The sequence below is a fragment of the Andrographis paniculata genome, unplaced genomic scaffold, assembly GCF_009805555.1.
Source record: "Andrographis paniculata isolate CXL003 unplaced genomic scaffold, ASM980555v1 Contig69END, whole genome shotgun sequence".
In the NCBI taxonomy this organism is placed as follows: Eukaryota; Viridiplantae; Streptophyta; class Magnoliopsida; order Lamiales; family Acanthaceae; genus Andrographis; species Andrographis paniculata.
The window spans coordinates 372,392-398,464 of NW_026137605.1; the positions used below are offsets into that span (position 1 = coordinate 372,392).

The 26,073-nt window shown below is 33.8% G+C and overlaps 3 protein-coding genes across 3 annotated transcripts; 1 reads left to right on the top strand and 2 right to left on the bottom strand.

Annotated features, from left to right (window-relative positions):
• Positions 1-1,568: 1,568 nt before the first annotated feature.
• LOC127263566 (ABC transporter G family member 32) lies at positions 1,569-13,648 on the bottom strand. The gene is made up of 24 exons (XM_051292663.1): positions 12,750-13,648; positions 10,351-10,471; positions 10,177-10,265; positions 9,958-10,042; positions 9,693-9,852; positions 9,549-9,625; positions 8,452-8,505; positions 8,228-8,318; positions 7,843-8,144; positions 7,491-7,772; positions 7,022-7,338; positions 6,783-6,943; positions 6,585-6,688; positions 5,214-5,373; positions 4,982-5,104; positions 4,789-4,880; positions 4,377-4,709; positions 4,017-4,307; positions 3,674-3,757; positions 3,446-3,579; positions 3,125-3,352; positions 2,634-2,805; positions 2,186-2,440; positions 1,569-2,097 (listed from the first exon to the last, which is right to left on the bottom strand). Exons 1-24 carry the CDS (start codon positions 13,022-13,024, stop codon positions 1,825-1,827), a joined length of 4,263 nt encoding a protein of 1,420 aa, XP_051148620.1. The 5' UTR covers positions 13,025-13,648; the 3' UTR covers positions 1,569-1,824.
• A 674-nt stretch (positions 13,649-14,322) lies between these two features.
• LOC127263567 (casein kinase 1-like protein 12) lies at positions 14,323-18,995 on the bottom strand. Its single transcript, XM_051292664.1, has 14 exons — positions 18,652-18,995; positions 18,514-18,554; positions 17,542-17,611; positions 17,280-17,428; positions 17,053-17,148; positions 16,911-16,981; positions 16,450-16,511; positions 16,282-16,345; positions 16,114-16,198; positions 15,910-16,036; positions 15,707-15,786; positions 15,563-15,626; positions 15,269-15,405; positions 14,323-14,962 (listed from the first exon to the last, which is right to left on the bottom strand). The coding sequence occupies exons 1-14, from the start codon at positions 18,725-18,727 to the stop codon at positions 14,693-14,695; spliced, it is 1,392 nt and encodes a 463-aa protein (XP_051148621.1). The 5' UTR covers positions 18,728-18,995; the 3' UTR covers positions 14,323-14,692.
• A 2,705-nt stretch (positions 18,996-21,700) lies between these two features.
• On the top strand, positions 21,701-25,354 carry LOC127263568 (probable protein S-acyltransferase 17). The gene is made up of 10 exons (XM_051292665.1): positions 21,701-22,026; positions 22,136-22,229; positions 23,177-23,271; positions 23,346-23,513; positions 23,599-23,671; positions 23,795-23,847; positions 23,965-24,056; positions 24,159-24,211; positions 24,402-24,527; positions 24,920-25,354. Exons 1-10 carry the CDS (start codon positions 21,878-21,880, stop codon positions 25,196-25,198), a joined length of 1,182 nt encoding a protein of 393 aa, XP_051148622.1. The 5' UTR covers positions 21,701-21,877; the 3' UTR covers positions 25,199-25,354.
• The last annotated feature ends 719 nt before the right edge of the window (positions 25,355-26,073 follow it).

The window sequence follows — 26,073 nt, forward strand, 5'->3', positions numbered from 1 at the left end:
ATGTGAGATATATAGAATTGTTATCTAATATGATTATCAGGTGTGTTATTTCTGCCGAAAATTACATTTTCCCCAAAGTCCAACACACAGATTACTGTCCATTACCCAGAAATGGTGCCATCACCTAATCAAAATCAATAGGCACCAACCAGTCCTCCGATAACCTTAAATTTTCAATTCGAAGACAATAACTAGATCTAGAGATTAATAAAATTTGACAAAACTCAATCAATAAAAGTTCAATTTGAAGTTCAACAACATCACCATCTCAAACTTCTCGTAAACATAATAAAATCTACCTCCATGAATTCGACAACGCCCATGCTTATTGTTCACAACCATTGAAGCCACCAAACACCAATCCCAACACCAAAAACACAAAACCACAGTTCAATTTCGCATACGCATTTTTTTCAGGGGACCGCAGCAACAAAATTAACGAAAACACGCCAAATAACTCCCAAACCACAATTCAGTTTCGCATCGAAATTAAACAATCAGAATACCTTTGGCAAGCTGGTCACGAAGTGAAACAACAAATAACCACCGGAACCCCAAAGTTGAGAACTGATCACCTCAACCAGCAATTTTTAAGTTTAAGGGCGTTTGCAAACCCTAGCATCCATATCAGCAATAATTATAATAAATTTTCCGATCGAAAAATTAGTTATAATAAATTTAAAATAATAATATTATTATTATAATAAATTATTGTTAGTAAACTTTATTGAATTTTTTTTCTATAGAAAATTTCTAAAGAAATTCATTTTCTTTTTTAATTATTATAATAATTGTGTATATTTTATATTTTTGTGTTATACGCAGTAAAATTAAAGTCGCGTTTCAATGTAAATTTTATATGGATTTTTATTACTTCGGATTTTTATTACTTCGTCCCAAAAGGAAGTATTATTTTATGTAAATTTTATATGGATTTTATTTTTAATGTAAATTAATTTTAGAAATATTAGTATTATATTATGGTACAGTGGGAATAAAATAAAAATGATTAAAATAAGTATTAAAAGTAATGGAATTTATGAAATATATTTTAAATTATAAGGATATTTATAATATTAGGTAGATAGTCCGTTACTAAAAAAGATATTTTGTTATGAGAAGGAGGAATATATTTTTAAAAAAAATATTAAATCAAACAATTATTACAAATTTATTTTATATTTAAAATATTATATTAAATATCTATTTATATATATATATCATCAAATCAATTATTAAATTCAACTTTTTATTTTTAAAAAATTTAAATTTACAGCCAAATGCACTTACTTTTTATATACTAATATATTCCTTCCACACCAAAGGAAAAGTGTCGCGCAAATTTTTAAATATTACTAATTTCGTCACAGTTAATTTGTTCATTTTAGTATTTTAAGTAGTATATAATCAATAAGTAAGTAAATAATTTAATTAAAATAAAAAATTATTAATTATTAATTTTAAAATACAATTATATTTCCATAAATGAAAGAGACATTGACAAATTAAATTGGAGGGAGTATATTAATAGCTAACACAAATTAAGAGAATAATGAGCAACATCCATATAATCAAGTTGTATGTATGCATAAAATGTTTATAAAATGCAAATTAATGTACCAATTTAGTTTACACCAACAAATGTCATCTCTATCAAAAACACTAAAAACACAACAAATAATAGAATCAATTCAACATATAAATTTTATGACTATCAACAACAAAAACAAAGCTCAATCTTTTTCATACAAAATTTACAGCTTCCATATGCAGTAGTAACTAACCAACAGAGACACACACACACAGACTATTATACTTTATTATTTATCTCCTCTGGAAGTTGAAAGACTTGATGGAGAAGGCGAAGATCACTGCGAACAAGACGGCAAATCCGACCACCATAACACCTGCAAGGCCGACGAAATCATGTCTGAAACCAAAGACATCCTTAACCAACACTTTCCTCGACATTGAGTGGACTCCGTCTGAAAGTTTCACGAGCTCGTCGCTGTCGGAGTACTGAGATGCAACGAGACCATAGAGGCTCCATGCCACGGGGTTCGCCCAGTAATACCATCTCCACCATATGGGAATTTTCTGCGCGAAGAAGTACAGAAATGTTCGGAAATGTTTGTTAAGAATATTAATGTCATCATCTACACTTAAATCTCAAAGTGTAGCAAACCTTGTGTGGTATCATGAAACCGCTGAATAGATTCCACAGCATGTAGAAAGGTGCAGCAATAATGGCGGCGACATTGTGGTTGGGTGTGACGGCTGTGGTCATCATGCCGTAGAAGGTGAAATAGAGCATTGTGAAGTACATAAAGAAGATGTACCATAAAAATTTCAAAGCAGTCCACTCGAAGGAAGCCATGGAGTAGAAGATGGTGCAGTAGATTAGTGCTTGTGCCAACACATAGGGAAACTCTATGATGACCTGAATGAAAGAAAATTTCAATCAAGGACATGCTTGAAGGCGAGCTGTTATGAAATAAATGACCGACACACCTAAAAGCTTAAAATGTTAGGATACGTCATCATTTAATTATTTATCTACAAACGGAAGTCAACCAACACGAGCAAACCAAATAGAGTTATAGATGAAGTGGGAGGTAGCAGAAAAAAAACACCTGAGCAAATGCAAAAGGCAGAGCAGAATATGTTCCTGCTGCTCTCTCCCGATACGAAACAAATCTTTCAACAGAAACCACGGGCTGTACAGCGCCGCCATTTGTAACTCCGATGAATAGCACAGCTGCATACATGGAACCCATAGCATTGAAAATATCTTGCTGCGTATCCCTGTCATGCATTAAAAGTTGTGAGCATGGGAGAATCAATGGAATGAAAGAATATATATATGTATATATATAATGTAATATCGTCAAGCACAGAAGCCACGTCATTGTTTTCCATCACCGGGTTGTACAATCTTAAGTTTATGTAAGAAGAAGAATAGCACCCATATTGCTTAGAAGACAAACACAAGAGCACTTATCAAATAGCTTCCCACGGAAGTTGCAAATACAAACACACGGCATAGACATGTCTAAGAAAGAGCTTGAAACTAAATATATAGCTGCGACTTTTAATAGAAAAAATTGTTATAAGAAGTGTAGACCTTTTGGAACCGAATTCCCAGCATATTGTTCCCAGCATCAGAGATATTATTACTGTGTAGAAGAAACGAACTGCAGTGTATTGTGGGTTTCGCCAGTATGATAGGTGTTGCTTCCACAGGCAAGCCGCAAATTGATCAAAATATGATCGAGAAAACTTTGTTGGAAAATGAAGATCTTTTGAATCATCGGCTGGTTTGCTTAGCCTCTCAACTAACTCTTTGTTATATCTGAAATACAACACAGACATACAATATAGTTATATCCTTGTGAGACGAGAACTAATAACTTCAACTAGCAAGCTAGATTTTATATGGACATACTGAAATAGTTTAGATTTTCTGTAAATTTCAGCAAAATCAACGCCGAGGCAGCTTTCCGCTGCTTGCGATGTAACCTCTAGCATCCATGTTGCAGGATTATGTCCAGGCCTAATCTTCGGTACTCCATCAATCCCCTAGGCAAACAACAGAAGCAAAGAATATGAACTTTCAGTGACTGACATCATGAAGCAGGCACCAGAATGAAGTGCCAAAGCCTAGCATTCAGACCTCAAAATACTCGATGAGTTTACAAGACTTAGGACCAAGAGGACCGGCATATATGAGCATTCCTCCCCGCTTCATAAACAAAAGCTGCCACACAGAGCTAACAGATTATCAGCATCAAGCATAAAATTTTTGATGAAGTATGAAACTTCCTACACAGTTCCAAATGACTAATAAGATCTGTTGGTCAGTAGATTAAACAGTTTAAGTTAGTTTTGAGATGGATGTAGTTTAATAGATACATTGAGACTAAATATATATATATATGCTTTGAATATCTTTCTATGGGTTTGCATTATAAAATCTGCGGCATTAGAAGTCAACCAGTAATGAAGAGAAGTAGAACCTCATCAAAGGATTCAAAGATGTCAATGCTGGGTTGGTGAATTGTGCAAACTATAGTTCTGCCAGTGTTTACAATATTCCTCACAGTTCGCATGACAATAGCTGCAGCTCGAGCATCCAGTCCTGATGTGGGCTCATCCATAAATACAATGGATGGATTAGCAACCAGCTCAACAGCAATAGTAAGGCGCTTTCTTTGCTCTGTTGATAAGCCATCAACTCCCGGTAGACCAACCAAGGCTCCTTTCAAAGGAATGAGTTCCACAAGCTCCATCACCTCATCAACAAATGCCTGAGGATGCAAATATTTTATTGAGTTATTGAAGTCTAGAATTCAAAAACAGCAACGGCATTAACTTACCTGTTGGGTTTCCAGGTCAATCTCTGATGATAACCGCAGCCAAGCAGAGAAAAGAAGCGATTCACGAACAGTTAAACAGGGAGAATGGATATCATTCTGCTCACAGTAGCCAGATATTCTAGCAAAAGTCTCCTGGTTTTTAGGGTAACCAGATATATTGACGTCTCCTTCTATAAGTCCTCCGGTTTTTCTACCAGCTAATACATCCATAAGAGTGGTTTTTCCAGCACCACTTACTCCAACTAATGCAGTTAGCACACCAGGCCTGAATGCTCCTGTGATGTTGTTCAGCAACTGCAATTTGTCCTCTGCTATACCTTGCTGCTTCAGTTCCTGATGATTTACACATGATAGATATGAGGAGAAATGCATCCTTGAAATTATATTTAAATTTATCGGATAGCTGAAATACCAGAGGCACATCCACGTAGTAACAAACATTGCTGAAAGACATAGAAAGCGGCTGAAAAGGAAGCACCATGCCTTTGGATTTAAAACTCTTTTCTGACAAGCAAATTAAAGGATGAACGTGAGTTCCAAAGTAGTAAAGTAGAATTTTGGGAAATCGCTGGTTTATAACTAGCAGATAGAAGACTTATTCTTACTGGCAAATGAGCCTGAATGCTGTAAAAAGTCTCTCAACTGGATAACAACAGGTTCCCCTTTCCTCATCTTATCTCTTTCTTCAAGCTCTTCCTTAGAAACAATAGCTTGATGCTTCCTCAAAGCTTTAGGAGATTTGAAAGTTAAAAGAAGAGAAGAAGGAGATTTAGTTTATTCATTGTGTAACAAAAATGCTCCCAGTTACCAAATTTCCAATATTATAAGTGGACTTACGGTTCAGCTTTGCTAGGAAGAAAGTGAAAAGGAGATTGAATAAGATGGTATAACCAACCATAGCACCAACACCAATCCAGTACCAGTAACTTTGCGAGAAAAAACTACGAGACTTTAGCAAAGCTTGGCCCAATGACAAAGTTGAGTTGCCCTCAATGCTCTACAAGGATTAGAAATATTACTTCAACATCTTATTAAAGTTTTGAGTCTTCAGTGGACAATCTTGTAACAGTTAAATGCGTGCTAAATAGAATTTAGAAGATCAAAACAGACTATTGTTGCACTCTTAATTTCAGGTATATAAGCATTATGTTATGAAAGCCTAATTATCACACTATTTTTCATTTTGGTTTTTTCCATCTCTCACTTTCTGTCAAAACTTGGAATTGCTCCATTAAAATATTTGACAGACCTTTCAATGTCACAGAAAAAAGCTAGAATAAAATGAATTATCAATATACACTTGTGCATGCATTCATAATTTTTTCCAAGTTCAAGCATGATCTTCAATTTACACAAAATTGTAGCTCTCTTAGTTTTTCTTGTTTCTGTTACATTTACAGAATGGAGTTCAGAGTGTTCGAAAAAATGAACCACATAATAAGAGAAACCAATAAAACAGAAACACATACATTTCACAGATTAGCTCATAAATTTGTATTAATTAACATTCATACTGCAACTTATAGTCAATAGGTGAAAACTTCTCTTCTTTCAATATTATTTTATGTAACATAGGTTTCATGATTTCAATCCAACACAATATTAAGAGTAGACAAGCTTTTAGGAAAAATGATTATTCTGTACATTAAATCATATAATTTCAGTGACAATCTGATTTAGGATTGAAATGTATTAAAATGTCCAAGGATTAGAGAAAACCTACTTTCTGCTCATCAACTTGCAACAACCATACAGTATATAGTAAAAGACCAAAAATGGACCACTTTAAGTTAACTTCAGCCATCTATATGATTCGCGTCATTTTATAGCAAAAGGGATGCCGTAAATTCAGAGCTATAAACAAATTGAAGTTAGTTCCATATTTCATCCACTGCGATATAAGTTTTACATTTCCAGTCAAACTAATTCATAAGAATTTTTAGCATTATAGTGTATGCCCTGTTTTGGCCTGAATCGTTTTGAAAAAGCTTTTAAGCGAAATGCTCAATCACGGGGAGTTTAGTCCATCATTCAGAACCTATTGATTCTAAATTAAACTCCATTAGATAAGAACCTTTTGTATATATTACTGTGGTTAGCGAATACTATGTACTTAATATGGCCTATAAAGTGTTCTTTAATGAGATTTTCACAGGCCAAAATACTAAAAATTCATGAGCAAAATTCTCAAAGTTAATCAATATGTACCTTGTCCCAGGCATGCCCAAGGAATTCATTCACTGAGGCAGCATCTTGAGCATACATTAGTGGAGAAATCCAAAATCCCCAGATCCACCAACTAGGAATCCTATCTGTCAAAGTCAAGGAGGTAAGATCAAATCCACCAGATTCCTATGGTATATAGACAAGATATTACACAAAGAAGCCACAGAAAAACCCATTTACCTCTTGAAATGATGTATCCTCCGAGAGCCATGACAATCAACATGGCAAAGGATCCAAAAGTATTTGCCACAATCATGTTACGACCCAAGGAACCAATTAGACGAAAAAGGGATAGAGATGTTTGGTGAAGGAAGAAGAACAGCAGGAATTGCCGAAGAAACCTGCAGAGTTGAAGATTATTAGATCTTTAATACATCATCATGTCAGACTAGTATACAAATCTTTAATATGATAATCACCTGGTAATGTTTGGATCATATCCAACCACATAGTATGTCACTGCCACCCACAAACCAGACTCCATCAATGAAGTTGGAATGCTCAAAAGCCATGAAGGTAATGTATACGCCCAACAAGGATAGAAGTGCAAGTCCCTGTGCTTGTATAGAATAGGAAGTTTGGTAACAACCATGGAAACCTCAGTGAATCCATTAAAGAGAATAATCACCGTAGAAAAATACAAGTTTCCCAAATAAAGGCCTCCATCATCAATGGTATCATGATGCAACGTAGCTCGGCAAAAAACACTCATGGTAATCAGAGCAACCAAAAGAAGCTGGCAATAACCACATTTAACATATTTGTCAGCATACAAAATGAAAATTACTGTAAGTAAATAATAAGTTATTCTTGTAAGACATCAAACATTTTCTACATGGTTATGTTTTTTTTAAAAGAAAAAAGAAAGTAATTTGATGGCTATATTACCTGTATGAATTTAAAGACGTAGATAAACAAATTCCGTTTCATTAGCAGCAACTGCCAATTATAGTTAGTCTTGAGAAGTTCCATCTTCTTGACTCCATACTTAGACGATGACAGGGCTGCAGGATGACTATAACTCTTATCAAATGGGACATTCAGTTCCTCAGATAAATTCCGGCCGATGTTGCTTGATTTAAAAGATTCAGCAAACCGCAAAGCCGAGACATATCTGTAAGGCTGTTCATGTAAAGCCCAATATTGTCCTTGGTCTTTCTTGGACACAACCTATAAGACAAAAATCTCAGTACAAGTAAAACAGCATAAAGTAACACATGTTGCACCGTTGAGTACATACTTCTTGAAGGAAGTCAGCTACATTTTTCCGCTCAGGGCAATGAAAACCCATCTGTGCAAAGAACTCAAGGACAGCTGTTCGAGGTCCCTGGTACACAATCTTGCCCTCAGACAAGAGAATAATATCATCAAATAACTCATAAGTATCAGGTGCTGGTTGAAGCAGAGAAATCACAGCGGTTCCATCAAGTGAACATGTTGAATGCCTAAGATACTTGATGATTTGATTTGTGGTGGAACTATCAAGACCATTTGATATTTCATCCATTAATAGCACTCTTGCTGGACCCACTAATAGTTCACCTGTCAAATATATCAGCTAAGTCAGATTGTCTTGCGTAGTCAACATATTGTGGATTCAAATTCCACAACCATAGAATATGCACCTGTTGTGAGACGCTTCTTCTGACCACCAGAGATCCCTTTAATCATTTCATCTCCAACGAGAGTATCAGCACAGAGGTCCAATCCTAAAATCTAGAGAGCTATTTGTTAATAGAATAATAAGTGATGACTTTGTGATCATGACCATGCCAAGAGAATGCAACACGTGTTGAGTGAGAGTTAGTAACTTAGTATATCATATGGTTGATATCCATAAGAAAAATACCTTCATAGTATACTCCACCAACAGACCAGTTTCCGTCCCCTCCAAGGACAATGCCTGTAACATGAAAACAGATGTAATCTTTCTCAGTAGAGATTGAACATTAACAAAATGCATTGAGGGGAAGAAATAATTTTTTAAATCTTTAGGATGAACAATAACACAAAAGGATTTTCTCAAGGAAGGGGTGAGAATAATAATTTGCAAAATGAAAAGATAACTCAAGGAATCGAGATACTAATGAGAGTGAGCTTAGTAAAGAACATACTATTGATGCTATAAGGGAAGATCATCACATTTCTAAGTTATATAAACATGAAAAAGAAGATCTATAAGTAAATACTTTATTTTTCCAGGTTTATACAACAATCAGTTCTAATGTGCGCAAACAACAAGATAAAATTACGATGAAGTTTTTCCCAATAAAATCTATGAAGGCCTTAAACGAAAGAGTTATTCTAAGGGAGTTTAGATTTACAGGGTTATATTTTCAAGCCTAATCAACCCCAAAATCAATGGGAAAAACGGAAAAGTTTCATAACCATGAAAATCAATCCTACTACCTTTACAAGGAGGTGGTGCACAAAATCCTATATTACTTCTGAGAATCCTATATCTTTCTAGTGTATTTCACAAATTTTTCGATACAAAAATTATCTCAAAATTGTAATGTTTTACAATTAGTTTTGTGGGCAACCATTATTTTAACAAATGGAATAATCCTCAAGATGTCCATTAGGAATGGATTAAATTTGACTTCACATCATATATGAACTATTCTGAAGTAAAGTCTAATGGATATGAGGTACGGTGACAAACATGCAAGCCTCCTGCCCACTCCTCAACCACCCCTCAAGATCATCCCCCTGGTACAAACTCTTGTATATTCCTCTATACAACTCAACCACTAAAAGCAATTATACCCTTACAGCTTAGCTGTGGTAATTTGCACATGATAACTATATTGCAGTCAGGACAGTGTTCTTAGTATTCATTCTACTTATACTTGAAAATGCCAAGTTCAGTATCAAATACATCATTTATCAACAGAAACCGGAGTGAATGAAAGCATCATCATTTATCAACAGAAATGAATGTACCTTCATGAATATATCAAGATCTTTATCAGGCTTGGCTCCAGAAATCTTCTCTCTCCTTAAGAGTTCCAGAAGCATATCTGTGGCAAGGATAAGGTTAGCATCTGGCTGACATGCAGTGTGGTCACATAATTTTTTAAACTTCACCGTATTTATAGCCAACTCCTTGACAATGTGCTGCAAAATCTAGTGTTTCTCTCACGGTTGTCTCTGCTACATGCCAATCTTGTTGACTGACATAGGCAGAAGTTCGTTGGGGTACAAACTCCTTAAGACCATGTCCATTATAGGTTATGTTGCCTGAAATCTGTGAGAGATTAAAGTTACAGTCAGCTGAAAAGTTCCAATCAATGTTCAAATAAGCATTTTTGATAAGCATGACAAAGGAGGATGATATTAGAAGCTTTTGTACCTGAAGATTGGAGTCAAGACGTCCAGCCAAGGCTAGCAGCAGCGTTGTCTTTCCGGAGCTTGGAGGACCTAATAATAAAGTTAATCTAGAGAAACAAACAAGCACAAGTAAGTCAAAAAGGACATTCACAAGTTAATCTAGAGAAACAAACAAGCACAAGTAAGTCAAAAAGGACATTCACAAAACATGTTTATGCAACAAATTAATATCAAGACATGCCTTCCGGGTCGAATTATCCCGCTAATATCATCTAAAATTGTCAGCTTTCTTCTCTTACCAGAAAGTAATCTTAGCTGCCTGAATAAAGCCTTGAATCGGAAAATGAAAAGGTTGAGTCAGACACAGAAAGCATCATTGATTAAAACTAATAATTCAAAACAATTAATGTTGCACCTCAGTCATGTTGATGATAAAATTTGGAATTGTTGGCAAAGCTCTACTACCAACATGAACGAATGATTCAACTGTAAACTTCTGAAATCGAACTTCAACTTTGGGGAACTCCAGATCAACTCTGCGACAATAAATCATCAACATAAAACATCCTTAATTACTGGCTATGCATGTTTGGTTTCAAACATGAATAAATCATCAACATCAAACATCCTTAATTACTAGCTTACATACACATTTGAAACACAAGGAATTTGAAAAGAAGTTATTTGATAAAAACCTCTTAAAGAGTATTAGTAAATGCAGCATGATTATTTTTACTACAACAGAATACCTCTTTCTGTTAATAGAAGCTCATTTTATGTACTAGTGTAACTTCAAACAAAGATACAATATCAAGTTCATAAAATCATAAAAAATGATATAGGCTAGGAGACAATATTAGGTCTCACATATGATATCAGAAGATACATGACCATATCCTTAAACCTAATGCATTTACGATGTTTTACTTATGTTATTTTTATTGCGGTGCCGGTTCGCAAATATTGGTAATGGAAGAACTAGGCTTGGTATGAGTCAACTAACTGGTTTGCAGGAGAGTCAAATCATTACTTTATTATAGCTATCTAAATTCATTTTGTAACTTTAAAGTTCATCATTTGGAGAGGGGAAAAAATGAATGTTGGACAATTGATATCAAGCCCTGTCAGCATAGCATACATCCTTGAAAATAATAAACTGAGCTGGTGAGATTCATGTGAGCTACTCACTTCTAATAATGCTATCATAGTACAAACCAAACAAAACCCAAAATTTGCATGCTTCAATGTACAGGGAACCCTATTTAAAATAATAGTAGTTTGTCTGGTTAAATTCATTTATAATAAAACTGTCTTCTTGAAACTAGATGTTACGTAGAGGTTAATGATCATATCAACTTCATTGGTTCAAAGTGTTATAGAAACATTTGGTCGACATTGTAGCACTCTGTTGTATGAATATGTTAGAAAAAGAAAAAACAGCAAAGTGCTTGCTTAGAGAATGATTAAGTTGCATATGTTATGTAATTTGTATCTTGCTAATCCAGCAGAAACCGAAAACTCGGAAATCAAAGAGTTTCAGAAATGGTTCAATATTTGGTATATATAGATGCAATTTGTGAATATTTTGCATGTCAAAGACATCTTGTAAACACAGACACACATACATATATATATATATTGATACTCCAAAGTCAAATGAGTTAGATGTTGGTGTATTATTTGAGAAAGATTCCAAACATTACTATTTTGACTATTCATTTTTTTAAAAATATATTCTAATTCAAAGTACATTTAGTATGTCTCATATCTTTTCTATTTAAAAAAAAATAATCAAATACTAATACAAAAATACCCTTTTAGCTTCTATTTAAATTAAAAATATACTACTTTATTCAGAAAGTCAAAAAGCAAATATATCAAAAACTATTATTTTTTAATCTAATAAAATATTATTATTTTTTAATCTAATACAAAACTCAAAATGTCCCTTTAATTTGAAAAGGAGGAAGTATTTTTATTTTTTTATTTAGAATAAAATATCATATCAAATATTATTTAAATACCAAATACAAACCAAATCTTCTCAATCCAAACTCAAAAAGACATCCAAGCTGAGACACATGATCGTCTTGTCCAAGCTATAAAACAAATGATCCAACCGCCAGATGAGACAAAATGACTTTATAAAGCGTCAAACTTTCCAGTATCAAAGCTGATATAAATTTGACTTCATAAAGCGTGTAGCACTTTCCAGTATCAAAGCTGCTATTCCTACCTCAAATGTAATTAAAAGACTTAAATTAATAAGCTTATTCAATTAAGTAGTTTCCAAGGTATCTATATTTAAAATGACCCCTTTTTCCTAAATTCTTCGAAGCAATGAAGAATTATTAAATCCCACAATCAGAATTCATTCTTCTTGACTTCTGCGCCTGAAATCAGTGTTTGTTTATCCATTTCTTTGTCTTGTGTACCTAAACCTAATTATCTATTTATTTTGGGCAGCAATCAAGAATCATTCACTGAAATTGACGCTAATGGATGATGTTCGATTCTAAGCTGCCCACAGACGATTATTAACAACCTCAAGATTATATATGGAAACCCTAAACAGCAAGAAATTTGTAGCCCTAAAATCCGAAGCGATGCAATGGATGATTCAGTATTTCTGATCTTTTTTCCTCCATTGGAAACATCATCCAAAAGTGAGTTTGAGAGTGATCGAAGTTGATAAAAATTACGTCTCAATCAGTACATATATATATATATATTTATATGTATGTATGTAACTATGTATAGTTTCAGAGAGCTGAACAGTAAGCTAAAGGAGGGCAAGCATGGCGGAAACCTAACCTGTCAAAACGACGTCGCAATCGAGTGAAGAACTTCTCCCAATCATCATCAACGGATCTAATGAGCCGATCCAAGACGATCCGCTGCTCCTCGGCCTGCAATTTATGCACTTCGACCTCCTTGGAGTCCCCCACCATGTTCGTGAAAATCCCCCGCCGCACGCGGCGGTACGTCGGCAGACGCTCCAGAGCGGCCCACCGCAAAGCCTCCTCGTCATCCCCGTCCTCCCGGAACGACTCCGACCGCGCCGACAAATTCTCCGCCGAGCTCCACATCGGTCCGCGGGCAGGGAGCAATTACTAGTGCGAGAAAAATGGCAATTGGCGTGAACTCTGGTGGAATTTAAGCAGGAATTTAGGGGCGAGTAAAAGACAGCTTTCCGCTGGCATTGTTGGTTGGATTTCATTAATTGCTGTGGGTAAGCTGCAGCAAAGCAGCATACGGTTGAAACCTTGCATTAATGGCTGCCTTTAACCTTGTTCCCATGTGCAGCTAGTTGAATTCCTGCCCCTGCCCCCATCCCCCCATCCTGCTGCCGCTCGCTCCTCTTTTCCTCCCGACTCTATCCGCACATTGACGAACTACAACCCTCTGCTTTCCTTTTTATCCATAGTCCACATTGGCATTCATGGGGAGGAACTTTTGCCCACATGTCGCAGTTGAACTGTAGCTTTACATCGATTCACAGCCATGTGATGTGAGTGCAAAGTTGGAGAGAGAGAGAGCATGAATTCGGCGATGGCGACACCAATGCTCTTCAATTTTAGCATTTTTTTGTTTGTCAATTGAGTCGTTCAAGTTTTTCTGTGAGCATTGAATGCTCTTCAGGTCGGGACAGCAATGGCGGGCCTTCGTTGCAGAGAAGGCGATGGGCGAGCGGGGGACAGTAATCAATCCCACGCGCGTGAGTGATGTGTATCCCCACGCGCTTTCTCAGCCGTTGGATTGTGTGTTGTGTGATTTCCGCGGAAACGACGTCGTCGTCGTATTGTTGGTAAGCTACTACTGCCTAACCAAATTCTTACGGAGCGTTGGCTGTGCGCTGAAATAAAATTAGTTGAAATTGACGGTGGGCACTAAAAATAAATTCCTTTTGAATATTTTTATGGTGACGATTATTCCAAAAATAAAATATAGGTACTTTTTTCTATTTATAAAATATTATAGATTAATTCATTAGTGTGTAAATACAAATGTAGAATAAGTACATTATTTTACTATAGTTCTGACTTTTTCAAAATTTCCTTTTTAATTTGTTATTGATTCATTCAAAATCAATATATTTATTTGTTTTTTTTCCTTTTTTTTTATGCATTATAACCCGAAAATGCGTACAAAATAGATCTCGAACCAATATTTTAATTTGTTTGGAGCTTTGATGGGACATAGCGTTTCATAGCAAATCTTGGCAATATATATAGAAGTTGTTATCGACAGCCTATAAAATTCTTCAGATGAAAACTTGTGTTTCTTTTTATGGAATATGAATTTTTTTTATTTAAATTTGATATTAAAATCATATATAATAAAATATTTTGTAAAAATAAAAAATAAAATAAAATCACATGATCCAAATAGTAAAAAGAGCTAAAGAATTGAAATTTAAGTAACCAAGACCATAAGTAAGTACATCAAACATGTCGACGATAACATTGTGAAAAGCCAAAGTAGCCAAATTTTACAATTCAGTCGTAGCATAGCATATAAGCAAGGCCACAAGAAAATAAGGTCTGATGCAAACCAAAGACTCACACCACATGCATCATCGACAAAGCTACTCTGGTTTTCACAATTTCTGTGCATAGTCTCGCAGTTTTTTTAAAAACAACAGAAAAAAACGCGGAGTGATTTCACAAGTTTAATGCACATTTTCATCGAAGGGAACTGACCGATAGAAATATCATAAAGTCTGATGATTTACATAGATGTAATGGCGCAAATGCTTAACGGTACCTTTGTTCGTCGTCAAAGTGCAAACTCTCCATGCCCTTGACTGCAGAATCGTAATTCTTTGCGCTGGAACTGATCCTTCCGGAAGGGTCGGAAGGCATGCCTACAGGCGAGACTCTTTGGCCACTTGATACTTTGTTCATGGCCGGTGGAGTGCGGTTGGAATCATTTCCCACGGGGAAGCTGAAGGTGTCTTGGCTTCCGGGATTAGCAACCCGTCTCTGTGGTCCGCTGGACTTCCCAAAGAGGGCAGTGTTCGAGATCTGCAAATATTCCAATGGAAACATTAATTGTACTAAGAACAATGCAATCGTATGAAACTACAGAATCTTAATCGTTAAATATCTAAATGTCACGCCTATTCAGTAAAACTTTGCTTCTACCAGAAAGTAGTATATAAATCTATGACTGCGATCGAACATTTTTGCTAGACCTTGTACCTAGATGAGAAAGTATTGTTTTAAGATGAAGAACAATGAATTTGATACTCTAAATAAAAAGGTAAAAAACAAACTAATAAAGCATAAAGCCAAGTCTAGTGCCATTTCGATAATAAATTCTCAGCTAACCATGGCGTCTTTGTTAGCAGAATCATTTGCATTTGGGCTCTTCTGTCTCGAAAAGTTTCTGGCATTTACAGGCGGTCCAGAGCTTCTTCTTCTAGAAGGATCCGCGGAAGTACCGACTTGCTTCCCCTCTTCCTCGCCTGCAGAAAATTTCAATGAAAAGACTTAACAATGCAAAGAGTATTAAAGGGTTTTAAAACACCATGGTGAAAGATAATCTAGATCTGTCAGATATTCTATATGCTGAAAATGGACTGAGGAAGATTTACTGATACTCGAGATTCTCATGGAACATACCCGGCAGTCGATCACCACCGGGAACTGCAGGAGGGAATCCTGAGCTTGTCCCAACATTTGGACCCTGAAACAAAGACATAAAATGAAAATGGAGAAAATTGGGGTGGTGCACCTTGAAAGATAAATTCCTGGTTCATTCCTTACAAGAGTGCGGGAAGCTGTTGCTGTCTCTGTCTGCTGATACTTCAATATCGTCCAATCAAAAACATAGTCGAATTGGAAACCTGGATGCAAGAATAACATATATAAAGAAATCCCATTCTCTAAAAAGACTCAGGTCCATCAATTGGAAAGATAGTAACAGGTTGTTTGAAGAAACAGTAATTATAGTAAAAAGGATTCCAAACCTTCGCGAATGAAGAGATCTCGTAATAATCTCTTAAGGTATGCATAATCTGGCTTATCATCAAATCGTAGCGAACGACAATAATGGAAATATGATGCAAACTCAGTTGGGTAACCTCGACACAGTGCCTGGAAAAATGCAAACCAGCTCTATATTCCCGTACAGAGGATGCAGTTCCAACCACAACTATCCAAGATAATATTACCTCAATCGAAGTAGAAACCTTTTTCTCACTTATTTTCTCATATTTCTGTTTTTTATTTCCAGCTTTCAGTCCCTGCCAAGGAAGGCTGTAGAAAAACATGTCAAGCCATAAAGCTCAATCGACAATTAAGAACTAAAAAAAAAAAAATGAAAAGGGTGAAGCAGCTACCTTCCTCTTAAGAAGTACATCAAGACATATCCTAGAGATTCCAAATCATCTCTCCTGCTTTGCTCTATAAAGAAAAACCATAACATCTCAGAGAAATAGAATATTCTTCAACTGTAATAGAGTGAGTGCAGATATCAGAATATACTAGCAGAAAGAAAAATCACCGACCTATACCCAGGTGAGTGTTCATGCTAGCATACCGCGCAGTTCCAGTCAGATTTTTGTTTTCCCTGCGGTATTTGCAATGAAACTATTACCAAATTGCTCCACCTCATAGACGCTTTTAAAGGTTAAGAAAATGACGAGTAATTGCCATCAGGGCCCACAGCTTGGCAAATGTAGAAAACAGAAAAGGCTTGTATATATTGCGGAGTACACCACGCGCTATTTTATTAAATTATTAGCTTAAATAAATTGAAATAGCTGTTAAAAATAGAAATATAACTAAACACTTAAATAGCATCCATACGACAAAATCTTAAATAGACTAAAAGCCAACATATTAATCCTACAAGCATGATAGCACATTGAGAATCGAATCATAAATGAGAGGAATACTAAATTGTAAGTTAACGACTACTGAGCATTAATGACGTCACTGAAAAACATGAAATTGATACACATCTCACCTGTAAGGAATATGTTGATGCGTTGAGCTGTCTCTATATTTCTTTGCCAGACCAAAATCAATGATGTAAACCTTTTAAAGAAAAACTAGTTAGTATGTAAGTTAACCTACTGTCCAACAGAAATCAAATTGCAAAGACAAACCTGATTTGCACGTTTTCCCAAGCCCATCAGGAAATTATCTGGCTTGATGTCTCTATGTAGAAATGATTTTGAATGGACAAACTCGATACGATTGATCTGACAGCATCACAGAGAGAGCTTATAACTTGAGGTATCCATGTATATCATATCATGGGGAAAAATATATCATTTCCTACAACCAGCCATGCAAATATATTAAAATGCAACTAAAAGACGAAAATATCAACCATTTGATCTGCAAGCATGAGGACCGTCTTCAAAGAGAATTTCCTACTGCAGAAATTGAATAGATCCTCAAGACTGGGTCCAAGCAAGTCCATAACTAGAACGTTATATTCTCCTTCAACACCAAACCATCGCACATTTGGTATCCCAGCTGCATATCATGTCTAGAATTAGAGTTCACATAACATATAAAATGAAAATATGATCTTTAAACAAACAGTGAATATTATCTAAAGTATATTTAAGTTTTAAATAAATATTTACTTCCGCCCTGTAAAATTCTGTACAACTTGGACTCATACAGCAATTGAGGATGCTTTGTCTTCACATCTTCCTGAAAACATCAAATACGATATCAAAAGCCACAGTCCAAGTTGAGTACTCATCAATAGAGCTCCTACTAAAGCTTGCATAACGAAGAAACAACACCAATTAAAAGTCCTTGAAACCGCATAAAAAACAATGAAATGGTGAACATGCAGGACACGATGATATGATGGATACAGATCCAGTAACTAGGCAACGTGGTATTAAAGTTCTCGATTTGTTAAGAATCTAGTAAGGAATAAATAGCCTGCAAATACGTCACGTGTCATCCTGACATCTGAGATTGCCTCGATCTCCATAACTAGAAAGGAATGGATAGGCTCTGTTCCCACCAATCAAATCACCGGAAGCATTAATACGTTTAAGTTTAGTTAGAAATGAATACTACATGTTAGGGAATCTAGTCAAAGGCAAAACAAACATGATCAAATAGCAGCACACGAATAACAATCCAAATTATTTGCTAACTGGAATCCTCAATTGCACAAAAAAAAAAAAATAACTTCCTATTATTCCCCATAGTTGCTGTGATTCCATACTTAACATTTTCCTAAATAACGAACAACCTAAACAACGGGCAACAGCCGATCAGCTAAATTTTAGTTACCCACTCCACTCGAATTCAGAGATTCATCTAAACAAGAAAAAACAATTGGAGCTGTAGGAATAACCAAAACCTATAAAAACACTAAAAACAAAGTAAGACAACAGTTTCACTAGATCAATCACTTAAGTTCATCAGATCATTATTCAGCAAGTAAATTACACAATCATGCCCACCAGACTCAAGTAAAAGGACATAAATTCCACACGTAAACAACACAACCATCAACCAAAACGAAAACGTAAACTGCTACTGAAAATTCGAAAAGGTAGGGGGCGAAGATGAAAGATGTTAGAAGAACTAACAAGCTTTACTGCAACATCCTCATTCGTCTGCACATGAGTCCCTGCAACAAAGAAAACCAAAACACCATAACGCAATCAGCAAAAATTAGAAACAAATAACAAGTGCAACCGAACCGATACGTATCCATAAAATTTAACCTAAATAGATCTCTCCAAACGACCCGCTGCCTATCTTCCGACCCAAACGATACTTGTTCCCCACTCTCGGCTCCATCGTCGCAAAACCTAGGGTTTAGGTTTCTCACACCTTCTTAGCACGACAAAGCCATCGGCAATCAAACCCTAGGTAACCCAAATAGCCGAGACTCCGCAATTGTAGTCGGATCTGCCCAACTGAGTGGTTGATGAGATTAATTCCTTCTCACCGCAGCTGGATGAAGATCAGTGCAGTCAGAAGCGAACTCTATACAGTTAGCTCTGCTGCTGTGCCTGTGTATGCAGCCAAGCCAAGCCAAGCCAGCACCGTAGTATTCTCAGCGTAGCTGACTTTCTCTATTTATATTTTTCTCAAAAATAAAAAAGAAAAACAAAATGAAATTTTAACTTAGAGTTTGTTCCGATAAATTTACTTTGTATATTAGGCATAAGAATTATATAGATAATAAAAAATATTTCTATATCAGCAATCCTACAACAAAAAAATTATTGGATAAACAAATTCAATATATATTGACTTGAAAATTTAATTTTGTAAAACAATATATTTGATGAAATATAAGTAATTAGTACTAATATTTATATAAAATAAAATTAGATGAATATTAAAAAAAATTCTATATAATATTCTCTTCATCTCAAAATTATAGTCTCAAAATTATAGTTTGTGTTTGGCACGATATTTAAGAAATATTAATATTATATTGATAGTTAGATAATTTTATAGTGATATAGTTATTTATGAAAATGAGACTATTATTTTAATACGGACAAAAATGATATACAATACTATTGTAATGAGATGGATGGAGTATATAATAATATAATATTTATTTATAAAAAGAAATTAATAATTTAATACTAATATTATCAATATAATCCTACATATTTAATATATAAAAAAATCAATATTAAAAAAACAGGAATGAAATTAAATATATAACAAACTCATTCAAAATTCATTTATTTTTATATTTTAAAGAAATATATTTTTATCTAATTTAAAATCCTACATCTTCTATGAAATTAGTTTATATTAATTATAAATAAATAAGCATACTTTTTATTTATTTGTATTATATGAAATTTTGTTTTTTACAAAATGATATTTATATTATATATTTTTTATAGCGATCTAATTTTAAAATATTTAAATATATTTTCTAATTTTTTAAAAAATTATATATATTAAATTTATTTTAAAACTATCAATATTATTAATTATATAAAATAATAATAATATCATAATTAACTATTAATAATTAATTAAACATCAATCACTGTATCACTAATGAACGAGTTCAATTCTGTAGGAAGTAATATTATACTACTAATAACCTTTAAAAAAAATATACTCTCCAGTCCCGTCTACATTGACATTTTTTATTAGTAATAAGATAATATTTAATACTCCCTCTGTTCCCCAAAAGAAGGTTGTTATTGCTTTTTGCATATTGATTTTTTAATATTAATTATTATATTAATACGTAATATAAATTAAATAATAAAAATAAAAATATATTTATTAGTCTCTTATGATACAAATACAATGATATTTGTCGAATAAATTATTCAAATATAAGATATTTTCAACGTTAAATACAATGACGCAAAAATCAAATAGCAACATTCTTGCCGGATGTAGAGAATATAATAATATTTAATTAGTTAATAATAATAAATTATGATATTATTTAATTAATTTTTATGTAATTAATAGTGTCAGTAGTTTAAAATAAATTTAATATATATAATGAAAATTTTAAAATATGTATAAAATATTTTAAATTTAAAAAAAAAACATAAATATTGTTTCGTAAAGAATAAAACTTCATATAATACAAGTAAATAAAAATACATTTATTTATTTGTAATTAAATAAAATAAATGGAGTTTTAAAGATAGATAAAAAAAAAATATTTTTTAGAATGGAATATAAATAAACATATTTTGAGTTGGTTGATGTTATATGTTACTTAGTTAATTAAACTGATTTATATTTATTAAATATATCATGATTTAATATGTTTTATACAAAATAAAAAATTATCAATTGTTATGTAACAAACAAAATTAAAAAAATGTATCAATTAAAATAGACTGAAGAAGTATCTCACATAAATATTTTTCTTATAACCACCGCTGATTTTCTAAAACCAAAATTTTTGAAAATAGTTGGCAAACAAACCCCATGTTTATTTCATGAAGTTTTTTCAAATTTTATTAATTTGATTCTTCCATTGTTTTTTTTTTTTAAAAAAAAAATATCACATCTAGTCCTCTAAAGAATTTATTTATTTTTTCGGGTTGATATTTAAATTTTAATTATTATATCAAAATATAATACAAATTAAAAAAAATTTACAAAATTATTTCTATTAATGTCTTATAATTTAATAATAGAAAGTTATTTATATAAAAATATATATATAAATATAAAAATATTTTTAATATTAAATATAATAACACAAAATATAAATCCGGCGCTTAAAAACGTACAAAGAATGAAGTATATATTATTTAAATACAAAACTTACTGTGTGCATCTTTTGCCCAATCAGTGATTTTTACTGTAATGGCACTGTGGATTTGGATTTATGTTTGGAGGGACAATTATGTATATATATTTAAAATTTTAAGAAGTATGATTTACAATTTTTTATTTATAATAATTTAATACTCATTTAGTTCTTTATGTATCGATTTGTTTTTTATATTGTGTGGTGTGGGATATATTTAATATAAAGTAAAAATGACTTAAATAACTTAGTATTATGTATATAAAAAGTAAAAATATTTCTAATATTAGATAGACACTACATTTATTAAAAAGTAAATAAAATTTTATATAAAATTTCAAACTCAATTTAAAATTGAAAATAAATTCAAAACTCAAATCTAATTTTTCCAAAACTTACTGAAAGAAAAAACATCCTTGAATTAAATTTTAGCAAAAGAAGAAACAATTTTTTACCATTTATAAAATTTTAAAAGTAGAAAACCAAAAGTACGAGTGCATATGAAAACTGAACCGGTAAAAGCATTCCGAAGCGGAACCAAATGGTAAACGTATTTATCACCGCCGTAGTAATTTAACAGTTTAGAATCTGATGAATCTTCAACCCTTCAGACAGTCAAAAACTCGCACCTTCTGCAGCTCAAATTCTCATCGCCAATTCCCCTCTCCGTTGCTCGCAAGGATTTATTTATGGCGGTGCAATGGCTTCTGGTGTGCCATGGAATGGCGACGCTGTTGGTGGTGGTCTCATTTCTGTGCGGCCAGTGGCCAATTTTCCAGGGTACCTTCATCCAGCGCATCCACATCTTCATCACTTTCGGCATTTACGACTATTTCCGGTACTACGATCCATTTAAGTCCTGGGAAATTACAAGTGTAAAATCGAATTCACGATTTTTGTTGTTCGTGATTGCATCTAATCAGTAATTAGGGATTTTGTTGATGCAGGAGATTCATCCATATCGTGTGCGGGGCTAGAGGCTCGAATGCGCTTCTCTCGGTCGAGTATTATTGCTGCGATCGTCCCAATCCTATAATACAGGTACTGTTTAATGTTGCTGTTACCTTTGCGAAGCTGCTTACATAAACTAAGTTTGTGGATGTTTTTGCTTCTGAATTTTTTGTGAAATTTGTATCTTCCCCTCATTCAATTTAGTTTCAATTTGGTTAATTGATAGTTCTGGAACTGTTATATCCCAAGGCTACTCCTCAATGAGCTGCACAGGGTTGCACTAATCAATTTAAGTAGAGGTAAAAGTTGCGGAATCTAGAATAGGGAAGCATAAATCGGCAAACTTATATGGTCGAAAATTGAAACCTCCTTCCCATTTCGTTGCAGTCTTAACATTTATTCAAAGATTAGGTAAGAGTGGTGAACTAGAAATTCTGAGTAGAATCCTATTTCTCAATTACATTTAGGGCTTGTCGTATCTAGAATGAAATTGCTGAGAAATAATATAAAATAATGGAATTGCATAGAAAGGTAATTGAATAGAGAGTAAGAATCTATTAGGATTCAGTTGAGAAATATAACAGAGAAGTATCATTTGAATGGATATGGAGAAGACAATGTATTGCACTATAAATATTTGTGTTTGGTAGATAAATTTTTATTTTAGTTTTGGTTTTGGTTTTTTATTTGAATAGTAGATTGAATATAGTGTTTTGTGAAATTGAATAATGTATTTTCAATTCTCTTCATTTCTATAAATGCGAATGAGAAATAATTTAATTCTCAAATCTCAATCCTCTAACTCGGAACAAACAAAGAGAAATGAGGATATTTCTATTTCAATATTCTCAATTTTCTATTCCAAACACACTTTCAGAGGTAAGACCTTTGTTTTTCACCCTGTAAAGTAACTTCTAGATGATTCCAACTTCTTTAATAGCTATTCGTGCAAAGATTTGGAATCAAAGAGCGGAATATCATACATGCCTGTTTTTATTAATGGAATAAATTTTGTTGGCCTTTACACCGTTATGCAGTTGTTGTATATATTAATAATTGCGGCCACGTACTACTCTATTGCGGCATCATCATTCCGCTACATTCCAGGATATTATTTAAGTGAAGTGCATAGGTATCATCTATATCCTCATTGGTTGGCATTTTGTGCACGGATGTTTGTTTGACTTAAGATACCTGTACTAACAGGTATACGAGCTTCTTGGCAGTTGGATTGGGCCTTTTGCTCTTTGTATTGACGAGCTTTTCTGATCCAGGAGTTGTGAACTCCGATAATGTTGCTCAGTATCTGTCTGTTTATCCTTATGACAACATTATCTTCTCTGAAAAAGAATGTCCCACCTGCAAGATTCCTAAGTAAGCCCATTATCTGGCTTTTCGACTTTCAGGACTTTCAAAACAGTGTGAACTAGATATAAATATCTACATCTTCTATTGCCAGACCTGCCAGATCAAAACATTGCAGCATTTGTGATCGTTGTGTTGCTCGGTTTGACCATCACTGTGCGTGGATGGTTTGTGTTCATTTTCCTTTTTTTTTTTTTTTTATGGAATTGACTAGTAAAGGTTGAAAAGTGTACACTCCTGCGAATTTTCTTCTTGTTTTACAATTCTTTTTTTTTTTATGTTCCTTGAAGAACAATTGCATTGGAGAGAAAAATACAAGATACTTCATGGCTTTTATAATCTGGTAAGCAGTAAAACATATGGCAGAGTAAAAATAAATTTTTTTTAGATCTGCCATCTGATTGTGGTGCTTTTAGCTACGCCGTACACAACCTTAATTTATCTCTGAATGCATACACAGGCATTTTCTCATATGCGTATATGGATTTATTGCTCTGGCGTTGGTGCTTGCTGGTAGACTGAAAGAATTACAAGTTGTCGAGATTCTAACAGGTTTCATTGATAATTCATTTTTTTTTTTTTGTGTGTGTGTGTGTGTGTGTTCTTGCAACTGTAAATCTAAATCAAACATGTTCCTCGGTTTTTTTCTTGCAGTTTACTATGGAATTGAAAATTCTTACAGGAAATTGGCTCCATTAGTGGTCCAGGTGGGTTCATTTATTTCAAATCTAGGCACAAGACATTATCCATTTGTGTTGGCGTTAAAATTTGCATGTTAATATTTATAATATGCCTGCTGATGATCAGTATCGTCTCCATTGTACCAGTGCTTGTGATGATAATTTTATAGCTGTCAATATTTTGTGCTAACAGTGAGCATTGTCGATCTTATGGCAGTGGTTGCTGCACTCGTACAACACACAAATTCTGATTATGATGTTCCTGGCCATAGTTTCTCTTATGTTAGCTGGTTTCCTCATGTACCATGCTAAACTTTGTCTCACAAACACAACTACAAACGAGGTAAGACTCTTCCCTCAATATAATCAAAGCTACTGCTACTACACTAGTCAATATTTATAAGACAACACTGACCATTTAGTCCCTCCAAAAATCGATTCAAAAATGTGAGGGCTAAAGAAATTTAGAATAGTTACCTGCTGCAGTGTTCATCTTGAAGAAATGGAGTATGATATGTTGTTCTTGTCATATGTCTTGGGGAAAGAGGTGGGAGTGTTCTATAGTCGACATAAAAATAAAAGGACAATGAAATCTTCTACGGTTTTTGCAATTATATCAAAGGGATAAGATTCACAAGCTATTACAGACCTATTACATATAACATGATGGCATTATTGCACGCAAACTAGTCGAATATGTAAGAAGCCAACAATGCCTGAGTTCTTTTTGTGCAGAGTTTTAAATGGCAAGAGCACCTGAGCTGGCAGAGGAAGGTGAATGAAGCCAAGGCAAGTGCAGCAGCTCTAAAGTCGAGTATAGACGAACTAAACCATGAAAGAAAGCCCCGAGAGAGCAAGTGGAGGATGTTCTGTGCAAGATCTCGGCTGGACGAAGCCAGAGTTGTCAAGAACAACATATATGACAGGGGATTCCTCCAAAACATTTACGAGATTATTATTCCCTTATCCTCGAGGAGGCGCCTGTTTCGGGTAAGTAAATCGAAATCAGGTTAAATTTGATTGGTGTGAAGTTAACTTATTGTTTAAATGTCTCTTGGGATGCATGTTTATTAAAAAGCTAAAAGAAAATTTTGTGGCATGTTATATTCTACATTGTTAAATGGTGTAAATATACTTCTCTCTATTGTTTAATTGAGTTTGGATTGGGAAGATCTGGTTTCATTTGAGTTTTGTATTTAAATAATATTGTTTATCACTGCTGATTCGATTTATTGGAAGGTCGTCATGATAGGTTCATCGGCTTCCTTAAGAAAATATTCGGATTTGACCGGGAATTGAAATGAATAAAGTATTGAAAATACATTTAGGGTGTTTTTGCTAACATATTCTACAAAATTTCTTACTATTCATCCAATTTTTCTCTTCAAACAATATCAATTAAATATTTATTTTATATCTTCTTATTATTATTATTTTTTAAATGATGTGAGAATCCGTAATCATCTGAAAGTACGCACTGAATATGCAATATCATTGCAAACTAAGCCCAACAAAGCAAGTCACATTAGACGAATTATATACGACAGATGAACCTGAAAACATCGGATTTGAACCCATGTCGGAAATTCACTCCCTACACTATAGGCCAATAAAATATGGCTTTAACTTCAATTTTATAAATATCCACTTTCTCTTCACACTTTTGGGTTTCAATCCCTTTGAGCCACCTAACAACTCATAGAGCCTCTATTTCTAGACTATGGGCTGCTATTTGTCGGGCCTCTGCTTGACATTGAGTTGAGCCTTGACTTTTCCAAAATTTGTTAGCCCATATTGCATTTTGTTGAAGGTCACAGTTCTCGGGTAACAAATGCCTTTTAAAATTAAAAAAGGAAATCAAATGGACTATGACTCAATTATTTTCCTAC